Source organism: Ziziphus jujuba, chromosome 4 (assembly GCF_031755915.1).
Source record: "Ziziphus jujuba cultivar Dongzao chromosome 4, ASM3175591v1".
NCBI classification, from domain to species: Eukaryota; Viridiplantae; Streptophyta; class Magnoliopsida; order Rosales; family Rhamnaceae; genus Ziziphus; species Ziziphus jujuba.
The window spans coordinates 22,706,135-22,719,818 of record NC_083382.1 but is presented as its reverse complement, the minus strand read 5'-3'; the positions used below and the strand labels follow the sequence as shown (position 1 = coordinate 22,719,818).

At 35.9% G+C, this 13,684-nt stretch overlaps 1 protein-coding gene across 1 annotated transcript; it reads left to right on the top strand.

Annotated features, from left to right (window-relative positions):
- The first annotated feature begins 8,562 nt into the window (after window positions 1-8,562).
- LOC107403895 (phenylacetaldehyde reductase-like) lies at window positions 8,563-11,281 on the top strand. The gene is made up of 6 exons (XM_016010806.4): window positions 8,563-8,731; window positions 8,917-9,086; window positions 9,517-9,708; window positions 10,272-10,437; window positions 10,719-10,908; window positions 11,095-11,281. The coding sequence occupies exons 1-6, from the start codon at window positions 8,611-8,613 to the stop codon at window positions 11,234-11,236; spliced, it is 981 nt and encodes a 326-aa protein (XP_015866292.3). The 5' UTR covers window positions 8,563-8,610; the 3' UTR covers window positions 11,237-11,281.
- The last annotated feature ends 2,403 nt before the right edge of the window (window positions 11,282-13,684 follow it).

Genomic DNA, 13,684 nt, shown 5'->3' with positions numbered 1-13,684 from the left:
AGTGTTGTTAGGTTTTATAATAATCAAACTCACATTAAAACCACTTGATAGTTTTAAAATTAAATATTCTTTTATTTGATTTTGTATCATAGGGTGGGTTAGAATTTAAAATTTTAAAAATGATCAATATGATTTAGTGACATATTAAAATCCTATTTAGAAAAAGTAAATATTATTTAGACATACTAGTTAATAAATTTAATTTTAGATATCAACTTTTGATGTGATCCAATAGTTGAAACTTTTTTTTTGATATTAATCACGATATTAAAGATCTGATTTGAGCTCAATTGTTATATATTATGTATATATCTTGGACAAATTACTTGGCTCATCACTTTTTTATTTTTCCTTATTATATCTGCTATATAAATACTGATTACATCAACTATATAAATACTGATTACATCAAATATACGTTAATCATCTTCCAATTCATATTCTTGCTTCAAGTCTTTCACAGAAGAATACCAAGAAACAACATACTGTAGAAAACTTAAAACACACACACATATATATATATATATATATACTTTAACTAATTTATAGGGAATCAGGTAGCTTTAATTTCAAATTGTTCACCGGTACTAATACAGATGACAAATTGTCAATCATCTACTGATTAATTAACTAGAAAGTTGCAGAAATTCAAAAGGAACGAAACACCATGGCGATTTTCTCTTAGGAAATCTGCCATCTTTACTTCCTAGGGAGTTCTTTCTTCCCTCTTCTTCTCTATTGATATTCTGTTTGGTTTAGTTTTCCTCAAAGATCACCCTTCCCATCCCTCCTTAGCCTTATGGAAAACCACAAAACTCACCTGGTTCCTATTTACGAAGCATTAAGATCACTCACTTTACAACCACAATCTAACCCAGACTCTTTGATAAATCACAAAGTTCTAGTTGGTAAGGTCCTTACCTCCAGAATTATCCGTCGTTTTACTATCACAGAAATTATTGCAAAAACCTGGAAGTTAAGGGGCAAAGTTCAGATAGAAAAGCTGGATGAGAATACCTTCAAATTCTCCTTCGACCGAGTAGAGGACAAAAATCTGATCTTCACTAACAAACCGTGGACGTTTAATGGAGCACACGTTATACTCAAGGAATGGCCGGACTCCCTAGCCGTAGCAGAAATTTCCTTCCAATTTTCTACCTTCACCATACAGATACACGGCCTCCCGCCTCTGTACCTTCATGAGGGCACAACAACTTTAATTGGAAACCAAATCGGAAAATTTCACCCAGAGTTTCGTAAATGGAAGAGTGTAGTAGCACAGAGGTACCTCCGCTTTAGAGTTGATATTGAAGTTGAAAACCCCATCCTAGTGGGCTTCTTCTTGGAGAGATCGGAAGAGATGGAACCATGGATCTAGTTCAAGTATGAGCGTTTAGGAGCTTTTTGCTATAGATGTGGATGCCTCACACACATTCCTGGAAAATGCCCCCTCCATGTACCAACAACAATCTCCATAAAATCCAGAGTGGTGGCAAGACTATATGGACCTTGGATGAGATCGGAATCTCCAGGGAATCTGACCTTCATCAACCCACCGGTGGCAGCCGGGGAGCAAAGCCAGACCGGCAGAGGGAAGGAGATTTGTGAATCTCAAGACATTGTAGTTTCCAACATGCTTGGGCACGAGGAAGAAAGGCGTTGCAAAGTTTTGGTACCTGAAAAGGATGGGAACGATGACAACCATTGTCAGAGAGTGCTGGAAAATGAATTTGAAAACATCAGAGAAATGTCCCCTGAATTGAATGCTTTAACCCTAACTGTTAAAGAGCACGTTTCAAAGCTTGAGGAGGATTTGAAAATAGCCATCTTTTAGTTATTGAGAAACCCTAGCTTCAATTTAGTGGGCCTATCCAAATGGGCCGCAAATGCTATCAAGTTTCTGGTAACCACTAAAGTTGGGGAAAGAAGTATGTTGGGCCATTTGCACTTATTTGAAACGGTCGGACTGGGTGACCCTTTAGGTAATAGTTCCTCGGGTTTTAAAAGGAACACAGAGGATGAGGCCCTTCTTCTTAATACCCGCAAAAGGCCAGCAATCACAGAATTAGGGAGGCATTCAAAAAGAATATGCAGATTTGAGGAAGCCCAGGATGGGCTTGAGGTTTTAGCAGAGTCTCAAATTAGCAATCAAGCTGCAAGTGAAAAAGATATCCAGGATTTCCCTCCCAATAGAGAAGAAGAGGAATACACACAGCCACTCCTTACACTTGATAATTCAAAAATTCCCTAGTCTCAAAATGGAGCTCCTTCTCGTCAATGGTCTTGGAAACGGGAAGCCAGAAAAAAGCTCAAATCCTTAGAGGAAGGGAAGAGAGCTCCACTTCTAGAAGATTTTTGGATTTTCAGTAGGTCGAGGAGGCGGGCTTTTACATGCCCCCCCCCCCCCCCCCTTCATCCATGAAGCTTTTCTCGTGGAACTGCAGGGGTTTGGGGCACTTAGATGTTGTCAAAGTTCTTAGAAATCACATTAAAAGGCTTAATCCGAACTGTGTGTTCCTTTGTGAAATGAAATGCGATAGGAAAAGGCTGGAACAGATTAGTAGACATTTGGGTTTTCAGAATTTTGAGATTGTTGAAGTAAAAGGGAGAGCGGGAGGATTATGTTTGATGTGGTCTGAAGATGTTAATCTGGTTATTTCCTGGGCTTTAAAGCGATTCATCTACGGAGATATTTATGAAGAGGATTGGAGTACAACTTGGAGCTTCGTTGCTTGTCATGGTACACCTTATCAAGGAGAAAAGAGAACCTTTTGGAATCTCATCACCAACATTGTCCTTAATTTAAACAAACCTTGGCTTCTTTTTGGGGACCTCAATGAAATTATCGATTACCCGGATAAATACGGAGGTTGTGAAATTTGGAAAAGGAAGCTATATCTGAAACAGTTTTTATAGGACGTTGGTGGAATTGATCTTGGCTTTTCTGGAAGTCGTTTTACGTGGGATAATCATCAAGGAGGACAAGCTTTAATAAGAGAAAGGCTGGACAGAGCGGTGGCTAACAATGAACGGTGGCTATTTCAATCCTCATGCGGTGGTGGAACACCTTCACTTTGAAGAATCTGATGAATGCCCTATCCTTATTAGCTTGGACAGGGAGAAACCGAAGCTGAGAAGACCCTTTAGATTCGTAAAAGCCTGGACAGATGATGAATCAAGCTGGCACGTGGTTGAGAAAGCTTGAACTGCAGAGTGGCAAGCGGGGAACGAAGGCTTTAAACTCAAAAGAAGTTTGATGGACACTGCAAGGGCTCTAAAAGTTTGGAACAAGTCCATTTTTGGGTTTGCATATCAACAAATCAAAAAACTGGAGCAGGAACTTATTTTCTTACAACAGTACGATGAAAGGAATTTTAGTAAAGAAGAAGACATCCTCACTAAGTTAAGGACATATCAAAACAGGTGGGAGTCCATTCTCAGGCAAAAATCAAGAGAGCTTTGGCTCAAGGAAGGTGATGGGAACACGAAGTTCTTCCATGTTAGCTTACTCACAAGGAGAAGAAGGAACCTAATTTTGTCGGTTAGGGAAAACCAAAGCTGGATTCATGGGATTGACTCGCTGAGACTTTATTTCACTGGACACTTCCAAGAACTTTTCAAAATCGATCACCCAGATACCCCCAAAGATTTGAGGAATCTTGAAGAGTGCCTTATTTCCCAAGAAGAAAATTCAGAATTGATGAGAATACCAGAGTCAGAGGAAATTAAAGAAGCAGTGTGGAGTCTTCATCTGCTCAAAAGTCCTGGCCCGGACGGCTTTTCTGGCATTTTCTTTAGGAATTACTGGAGTACAGTTCAAGAGAAAGTGACCAGGTTCACTCAAGAATGCTTCAGGTTAAAGAGAATCCCCAATGACATGAACGAGACTTTCCTTGTCTTAATTCAAAATCCAAGCAGCCCCAGAACTTCAACCAGTTTTGACCCATAAGTCTGTGCAATTTTGTCTACAAGATAGTGGCAAAAATCATTGCCACTAGGTTAACCAAGGTTTTAGACAAAATTATTTCTCCAAATCAAGGTGCCTTTGTGAAAGGAAGATGGATCGCCGAAAATACTGCAGTAGCTCAAGAAATTATTCACAAAGTTCAAAACCATAAGGGAAAGAAAGGTTTGATGATTGTTAAGATCGTTAAGATTGACCTTAAAAAGGCCTACGACCGTTTGGAGTGGGATTTTCTTGACAAATCTTTAGAAACATGGGGTTTCTCTCCGGATTTTAGAAGACTGATTCGGAGTTGTGTTAGTACAGTCAAATACACACTTCTCTTCAATGGTAGCATCTGTGATTCTTTCACCCCAAAAAGAGGTCTTTGACAAGGTGATCCTATCTCCCCTCTTCTCTTTATCTTGAGTTCTGAATTCTTAACTAGACTCTGAGGAAAGAAGAAGACCAAGGAAAATTGCACAGTATTAAAATAGCCCGAAATGCCCCAGTGGTCTCTCATCTCATGTACGCAGATGACCTTCTCATTATGTGTAGAGCAGACAATACTGAAGCTTCAGTTGTTAATGAGTGTCTCAACTCTTATTGCACTTGGTCGGCTCAAATGGCAAATTCAGAAAAGTCAAACATCCTTTTCTCCAACTCCACTAGTAAGAAGGATAGACAGATGATTAAACAAACTTTGGGTTTTAAAGACATGGGCTCGAAAGCCATTTACTTGGGAAACACGTTTGTCTTCGGAAGGAACAAAACTAAGGATTTCTTTAAGATGAAAGAAAGAATCAAAGACAGATTGGAAGGTTGGAATAAGAATATTCTTTCGAAATTGGGTAAAGCGGTGTTGATCAAAGCAGTTGTCCAAGCCATCCCTACCTATACTATGTCTACCTTTCACCTTCCTCTTGGTTTATGTGAGGACCTTGATGGGTTGGTTAGAAGATTCTGGTGGGAGTCCAAGCCTAGCTCCAAAGGTTATCTTGCTTTGAAGTCTAGGGAAGAGATATGCAGACCCAAAGAGATGGGGGGTCTCGGCTTTAGAAGATTTAAAGACTTCAATTTGGCTTTGTTAGCTAAGTTGGGATGGAAACTTGCCAATGGAGAAGAGTGTCTCTGGACCAGCTTGATGAGGGCCAAATACCTAAAAAATGAATCATTTTTCAGCTACAAACTGAAGAAAGGTTCCTCTTGGGTTTGGAAAGGAATTCTAAAGTCTAGAGATATTCTTAGGTCTGAAGTTTGCTTTAGTATAGGAGATGGCTCCTCCATTGATTTATGGAAGGACCCTTGGGTTCCAGGTCTCCTGAACAGATGCCCCACCGCTAGAGATGGGACAGTTAGCCCCCAGTGGAGGAAGGTTTATGAAATTTGGGATTCAAGTAGCCAACAGTGGAAAGAGGATGTGGTTAGACAGATTTTCAACTCTACTTCAGCAGATGCTATTATGAACTTAGCTTGGCCTTCTGTTCAATGTACGGATAAGCTTTTATGGTTAGGAAACAAGGAAGGCAAGTTCTCAGTCAAAAGTTATTATAATCTGTTGGTTGGATACTCTAATTCTGGTGAAGGCAACATTTTATGGAAAAAGCTATGGAACCTTAAAATTCATGATCGGCTTAAGCTTTTCCTATGGCGAGTGATGTCAAATGTGATCCCCACAAGGGAGGTTGTTACCAAGAGACTTGGAAGAGAGGATCAATATTGTCTTTTTTGTGGTGCCAAGCAAGAAACTTCTTCTCACATTTTTAAAGATTGCCATTTCATAAAAAGGCTGGCTTTTACGAGCAATTGGGGTCTCAAGATTGATTTTTGGTCTGCTTTGAATTTAGAAGATCTTGTGAAGCTTTCTATCAACCTGAGTTCTGACATAAATCATCCTTCTCTTAGTAGTATGGAGATAACTACTTTTCTTGCCTCTCGATGTATTTTGTTTGGAAGTGCAGAAATGAAATTTTATTCTCAGGTGCTTGCTTTTCTGGTAGTGAGGTTATTCGTTTTAACATCATGGTGAAGGATTTTTTGAAGGCTTCTATGACTTCTGCTGATTACTTTGTTATTGCTAAGAAGTACTGGAAAGCTCCTCTCAAAGGATGGTGGAAAATTAACACAGATGCAGCTTACTCTGGAGGTCAAGCTGGCCTTGCTTTTGTGGTTAGGGATTGGACAGGCAACCTTTTGTACCTTGCTTCCAAATGTATCCCATGCTCTTCACCCCTAGAAGCTGAACTCAAAGCTGTTGTATGGGCGACTGAAGTTGCAGCAGATCACAAGTGGGATTTGATAGAGTGGTCTTCTGATTCAGCTACAGTGGTTGATAATATCTCTAAAGCAGAAGAACCTTCCGACTGGAATACTAGATATGACTTTTTGTTAATTCGCTCCTGGTTTTCCAATTTCAATTGGGTTCTAAGTTGGGATTCTAGAAGCTCTAACTGCTTAGCGGACTACATTGCTAAGTTGGCTTTAAGAGATAGCAAGTTTTTTAATGTGGAAAAAGTTAATCTGGAATCCCTTCCTCAGGGCATTTTAGATGCTTTCTCCTCTGATTTGCTTTCTGCTGGTTTTTGTTTGTAATCCCCTCTCTGGAGGAGTGTGTTGCTTTTGTTTTTTTTTTTTACTCCTCAATGAATTGCCTTTATCAAAAAAAAAAAAAAAAAAAAAAAAGGTAGCTTTAATTTCAGTTACTGTTTTTCTCTTGCACTCTTCACGGATTCAACATGCATTGGCTTGTGCACTGCCTATACATGCATTGGCTTGGCAGTTACTATTATACACGTGCAACTTGGTTTCCAGAAGTATTTAAGCCGTTATTGGCGGAGATTCCTATACATGCCTTGTGCTTTGGTACCAAATAACAGATCTCAGTTTGGCTCCAAAGGTTATATAGAGGCCCTGAGAGTTGGTTGGAAAGAAAGGGTGAGTAGTGGAGAAGAAAAGGTGGTCCATGTGACGGGAGCAACGCATATTGCTTCATGTGTCGTGAAGCTCTTATTACAACGTGAAGCTCTTATTACAACGTGGATAATACTTGAAATAACTATGACTAAATTAAATTTTAGTAACATTTTTATGAAAATGTTATTAATTGTAATTGATAATAACTTAAATTATTCTTTGAGGGAGTGACATATTTGAACAAATGTTTCTAATTATATGTTTCGTGACAATTTGTATAATGTCTTAAATCAGTTTTTTATTTTTTATTTATTTTTCTCTCTCTTTTGGTAAAGAAAATAAACATGTATTGATTTGTTTCAATTGCAGGAAGAGAATGTCGGAGTTTACTTATTTGCTACACTTGAGACACCTCACAGCATGAGTATTTTTTCCCTTTTTTTTTTTTTTTTTTTTTTTTTTTGAATTTTGTATTTATCATCATCATCATCATCATCCTCATCATCATCATTATTATTATTTCCTTAGCTAGATATCTTGGCTTTGTTTTGATTTCTATAATGCAAATGGGAGAAGCACCCTATTTATAGAGGAATGAAGTGGTGAGTCGTTATATCAAATTGTCTTGCATGTAGACAAATGTTTACATATCATTGGAGGATAGTTTGGCGCAATCAAAAATGTTTCTTAGCTTAGGTTGCTTAGGTCGTGGTACTAGAGAAAATCCATGAGTGTTGCTTTGCATGTATTGTTAATTTTCTGACTAATCACTTGCTAAAGTTTTTTGAATGCTGCATCACTCTTTTACTTTCAATTACAAAAACAAAATAAAAAAAAAAAGGTGAAAAAATGAAAACTTAATTATTTGAAGGATATCAGCTTTTAGCCCTTCATAGTTTGAGCTTATATATAAGTATCTCTGTAAGTAACTTGTTTGTATGTGCAAGGTGTAAAAGATAAATAATGGGTTTGTTAATAAATTAATAAATTGAGAATGGTTGACTTGAATTTGGAAGAAAATGATATTTGTGTTTCCATATTTTTGTGGGTATAGTGTACTCTCCTGGATCTAGATAGAAATAATAATTGTGGATGCTTCAACAAAACTTAAACCTACAAACTCGTTGTTTTAATGAAAGATATTCATATTAGAATACTCAGCAAGTTAAAATGAGCATATATATATATATATGGTAAGATTGCTTTTACTCTTCTACTAATTCGTTCTTATCTTTTCATTCCCATTATTTATATATTTTTGTTGATAAAAAATAGGTCACATGCTCGGAGAACATACCCAATAAAACAATTTTGTGTTAATCTGACTTTAGCAAAATAGATTATTGCAGCCTTGTACGCAAAAAAACAGCTAGAAGAATACCAAGAAACATGTTACCATACACAACATAATAGGTAGGGGAAAAAGAAAGAAAAAGGTAGCTTTAATTTCAGTCACTGTTTCTCTCTGCAATCAGCGCGGATTTAACATGCATTGGCTTGAGTACTGCTCAGTGCTGTCTATACATGCATTGGCTTGGCAATTACTATTCTGGAGCTTCGTTTTCAGAAGAAAAGAGGTTAGGCGGAGATTTCTATACATGTTTTTCGCTTTTGTAATATATATATATAACTCATTTCAGTTTTGCCAGCTTAAAACTTCATATACAGGTCCTGAGTTCGGAGAGAAAAGAAAGTAAGAGAGAGAGAGAGCGAGAGAGAGAGAGAGAGAGAGAGAGAGAGAGAGAGAGAGAGAGATGAATAGTGAAGAAGCAAAGGTGGTGTGTGTAACGGGAGCTTCTGGGTACATTGCTTCATGGGTTGTGAAGCTCTTATTACAGCGTGGATACATTGTCAAAGCCTCTGTTCGTGACCCAAGTTAGTATAAAACTTATTATCTTGTATGGTTTTTAAGACTGTTCAAGGACCCTAGAATTTTTTTTTTTCAAATAATTAAGATTTTTTTCTGTTTTGCAACCTTAAATGCAGCCACTTAATAATGTTAAAGTTGATATAATTCTAAGTTAAACTCATATATATGGTTGCATTTATCAATGTCACAGATAATCCAGAGAAAACAGAACATTTGCTTTCGCTGGAGGGAGCTAAGGAAAGACTTCATTTGTTTAAAGCAAATTTATTGGAAGAAGGAGCTTTTGATGCATTGGTTGATGGTTGCGAAGGTGTTTTCCATACAGCATCTCCTGTACTTCTTTCGGCAAGCGATCCACAGGTTTAAAAACTCCACTCTTTGTTGCGTAATATAGATTATAATTTCAGTTATATATATAGATAAAAAAATAACAATAATAACATGTTGGGAATATATTGACATATCAAGTGTTGGCCGGGGACCTTAATTAATAATTTAAAACAAAAAATCAAGTTGGACGAGTAGCATCCCTTAGCACTCGCTCCATTAATAGGCTTTCAACATAAGATAGGAACCATCTTCACGTATCAAAATCCTATATATATATATACTAGCTAATATTGCAACAATATAATCTATTTCAACTTTTCTTTAATCCAATACTTGTAAAAATCATGCATCTATAATTAGTCAATTTCATATTTTCTTGTGGAGAATCAATTAATGTTCTTCCAGGTGACAGCTTCATACAACTTTCATATAAAAACTCAGATGTTTCTTCACGTTTCAGGCCGAAATAATTGGTCCAGCAGTGACGGGAACGCTTAATGTTCTCAGATCATGCTCGAAAGTTCCTTCTGTAAAGAGAGTGGTACTAACATCTTCCATATGTTCTGTTTTGATCAACGGAAAACCACTAACTCCTGATGTTGTAGTCAATGAGACATGGTTTGCAGATCCTGTTTTTTGTGAAGAGTCAAAGGTTCGTAAAGATATGTTTTAAATTCTTTGTAATGTTTCTTGTGCTCATTTTAAACTAGTGCTTGAATATCATTATGCAGAAGAGATCAATGAATCTCTTATTTTCTTTTATCTTCTCCAACTATTGGCCTGTTCATCAAAAAGTACTTGTACTAAACATTATATCCATATTTATAACATTATGTAGAACAAATTTCCTGCTTTTGTTTTGTTTTTTTTTTTTTTTTGTTTTTTTGTTTTTTTGTTTTTTTTGTTTTATAACTCTGCCTGTTGGTCCATTTCTTACTGGCTTAGACTTTGTAGAATTATCTATATTTTCTAGCCTAAAATAATTTATTTCGGAGTTTATATGTTGTAGTCAAGTTGCTTGAGATGGAAAAACTTCAAATATTCATTAAGTATTTCCGATTATCATTATATGATGTACTTAGTCCAACCTAATATTTAGATGGATAAACCAAATGGTCATTGCCATCTCCAAGGTTCCCAAAGAGACGCTACAGAAACGTATGATATGCATACATTTTCCTATATATTTCACTCTCTTCTATTTTTATTTTCCAGCTTTGGTATTATCTTTCTAAAACTCTAGCTGAAGAGGCTGCTTGGAAATTTGCTAAAGAAAATGGTATTGACTTGGTGACCCTACATCCTGGTATTGTGATTGGTCCTCTCTTACAACCGACAGTTAATTTCTCTACAGGAATGACCGTTCTGAATAGTGTAACTGGTATGGTTCAGCAACTAACCTTTCTTTTACATTATTATTATTATCATTTTAAACAAAATTAAGGCAGCAAGTTAATCAAATTAATTAACTTTGATTAGTCTTGTGAAACTTTAAACATTACTCAAAACGAAGTCAACATAACTGGCTTCCTTTCTATTACTTTCTTTTATTATATAAACGAATTTTATGCTTCCCGGAATAAATATGAAATAATGAGTTACACACTTGCTAACTCAACAATTGGTTGAGAACTCAAGATATTTTTGTTCTTCTAACTGCAGGAGCTCAATCCATCAGTACTGATGAAGTTTTGGTATTTGTTGATGTTAGAGATGTTGCATATGCACATATCCAAGCATTTGAAGTTCCTTCTGCCACAGGAAGATATTGTTTAGTTGATCAGGTTGTTGAATATTTTGAGGTTTTGAAGATTCTAAAAGAACTCCACTCTGATTTGAGTCTTCCTGAAAAGTAAGTTTATATTTGCAATTATATATTAGTTAGAAAAACATGCTTTATACTGTTCCTTTTGGGAAAGAAACTGAATTTATATTCCCTGAACGTGATCTAGTTTAACTGGTGCCAATGTCATGTATCTCTGAGGCATTAATGCGGTAATTGTGTTTGATTGATTCATTTGTTCTTCATTACTTTCAGATGTGAAGATAAGAAGCCCTGTCCGAAGTACCAAATATCTAAGGAGAAAGCTAAAAGTTTGGGTATCAATTTCATTCCTTTGGAAGTGAGTCTGAGGGACACTATTGTCAGCTTAAAGGAGAAAGGTTTCATTAAGGCTTAGATGTTCAATGATTGAAGATAATTGCAATAAACATATATATATATATATATATATATATAGAGCCCCCTCAAATTTGGACCTCAAATATTTTCCATACTCAAGTTGTTAACTTAGATATCTACATCACATCAATTTTGGTGCACGATTCATACAAAAGTATGCATAAATTTGTAAGTTATTCACTTGGGTATTCCACGACTGATAATAATTCTATATATATATGTAGACCTTTCTGTTTCTGTTTGGACCATATGTATATATTTGAAAAGTTTTATATTAGATAATGGTGGGAATGTGGCTTTGAATATGTGGTGAACATTTTTTTTTAATTTTAAATTTTTTTTTTTTTAACATAGTGACCATTTGTTAGCTTGTAACTCTATATTTACATGTGCCGTGTAGTAACTAAGAGGGACCACATGGTCTCTGCTTTTGACACTATATATTGGTTATCACTAAAAGCATCATTAATGGTTATTAATGGTTGTGTCAATTGTTAGATTTTTTTTTTTTTGGTCATATATCAGAAAAATAAAGTCATTCATAAAAAAACATCTTTAACAGATCATCTAAAAAATATTTAATTTATTAATAGTTATAAATAATTTTTATTCACAATTCCATTGAAAAACAATTTTACAATTGATTGATTATTTATGCTACCTAGATTTAGGTGGTGTTTGTTTTTATACCACATATAAAATAATCTGCATTCGCCTTTAAAGATGCTCTAACATGGTTAGTTTTCGCTTATGGACGGATCATTTGTATATAAATGTCAAATACACTTTCCAAAATCACAAGCAATTGTAAGAGAAATTCATGAATATATTAAGTAAAATAGATTAAGCATTTTTGGCGTGCAAATTTTGCAATCAAATGTAGGTACAATCATAAAATCAAGGAAATTAAAACTTGTCAAAGGCTCAAAGCTAGAAAAAAGAAAGATGAAAACATGATAAAAGACTTCAAACAAACCTTTCTTTCAAGAGGAAAGATAGCATCAAACACAAGCTAGATAAAGAGTGTAACACAGAGAGTGACAAAAACAGAGGAATTCATTCACACAATGCATTGATTGATAACAAAAATATATTCAAGAGTTTGTTACAGGAGATATGTTTTGCTATAACTATACAACCTTAGAACTATATAAACCTATCCAATAGTACAACAGAAAGAGATAAACATAAGAGATTGGAGAGTTATATCTTATTATGCCCCCTCATGATTAGAGGTCATTGACGAACACTAATCTTGGACCGATTAGAGAGAAAATGTTGCTTAGACAAGGGCTTAGTAAGCACATCAGCTAGCTAATTGCCACTGGCAACATGCACTACATGTAAAGCGCCTTTTTGAACCTTTTCATGCACAAAGTGAAAGTCTACTACAACATATTTCATCTTGGAATGAAAAACAGGATTGGAACATAAATAAGTGGTACTAAGATTATCATAGTACACAACCAGTGGTTCCTTGAGAGAATGCCAAGCTCATCAACAAGAGATTGAAGCCAACATAATTTTGTTATGGCATTGGCAACAGCTTTATATTTAGCCTCAGTGGATGATCTTGACAAAAACTTTTGCTTTTTATATGACCAGAAGATAGGATTTTGACCAAAAAAACACAATGCAAGGAGTAGTAGAGCAACGATCATCTTTGTCACCTGCCCAATCTACATTAGAGAAGGCATGCAAAGTAAGAGGAGACGACTGTCTAGGAAATAATCCAAGTGCACTCGGATTGTATATCGGTAGGAGAATGCATATATTGAGCAAGTTTGTTGACAGAGTATGCAATATCTGGCCGTGTAATGGATAAATACTGTAGACTGCCCACTATTTCTCTATAATATGTAGAGCTGTCCAGTTTGGTGCCATTATGTGCAGAAAGTACCTAACCAGAAGAAAGAGGAGTTGCAACTAGCTTAGCTTCGGCCATATTAGTGCAATGTAGGAGGTCAAGAATGTACTGTTCTTGAGAGAGGAAGAGATCATACATTGAAGGAAATACATCAACACCCAAAAATAGTGAAGATCACCTAAGTCTTTGAAAGAGTATCGTCTTGCAAAAGCAAATATGAAAGATTGCAAGTAGTTGGTGTCATTCCATGTTAAGACAATATCATCAACATATACAAGCAAATAGATGATTGTCTCATTGGAGCGAAAGAAGAATATAGAATTATCTGAAATAGAATTTTGGAAACCAAATTGAAGAAGAAATGCTTTTGGAGCAATATACCATTCCTCTGGGGCCTGTTTTAAACCATAGATGGCCTTCTTGAGTCTACAAATAGGAGTGGGATAATTAGAGTTAGTAAATTCAGCAGGTTGTTGCATGAAGACTTCCTCATCTAAGCTACCATTTAAGAAAGCATTGTTGGCATCGAGTTGTTTGAGTGGCCAATTATTAGCTAAGGCAATACTCAAATAACTCGAA

Bases quoted from the DNA above. Each gene is read 5' to 3' on its own strand.
- LOC107403895 (XM_016010806.4), top strand. From the start codon at position 8,611: ATGAATAGTGAAGAAGCAAAGGTGGTGTGTGTAACGGGAGCTTCTGGG. The intron at 8,732-8,916 runs GTTAGTATAAAA...TCAATGTCACAG, and splicing joins AGCCTCTGTTCGTGACCCAA to ATAATCCAGAGAAAACAGAA. The intron at 9,087-9,516 runs GTTTAAAAACTC...TTCACGTTTCAG, and splicing joins TTTCGGCAAGCGATCCACAG to GCCGAAATAATTGGTCCAGC.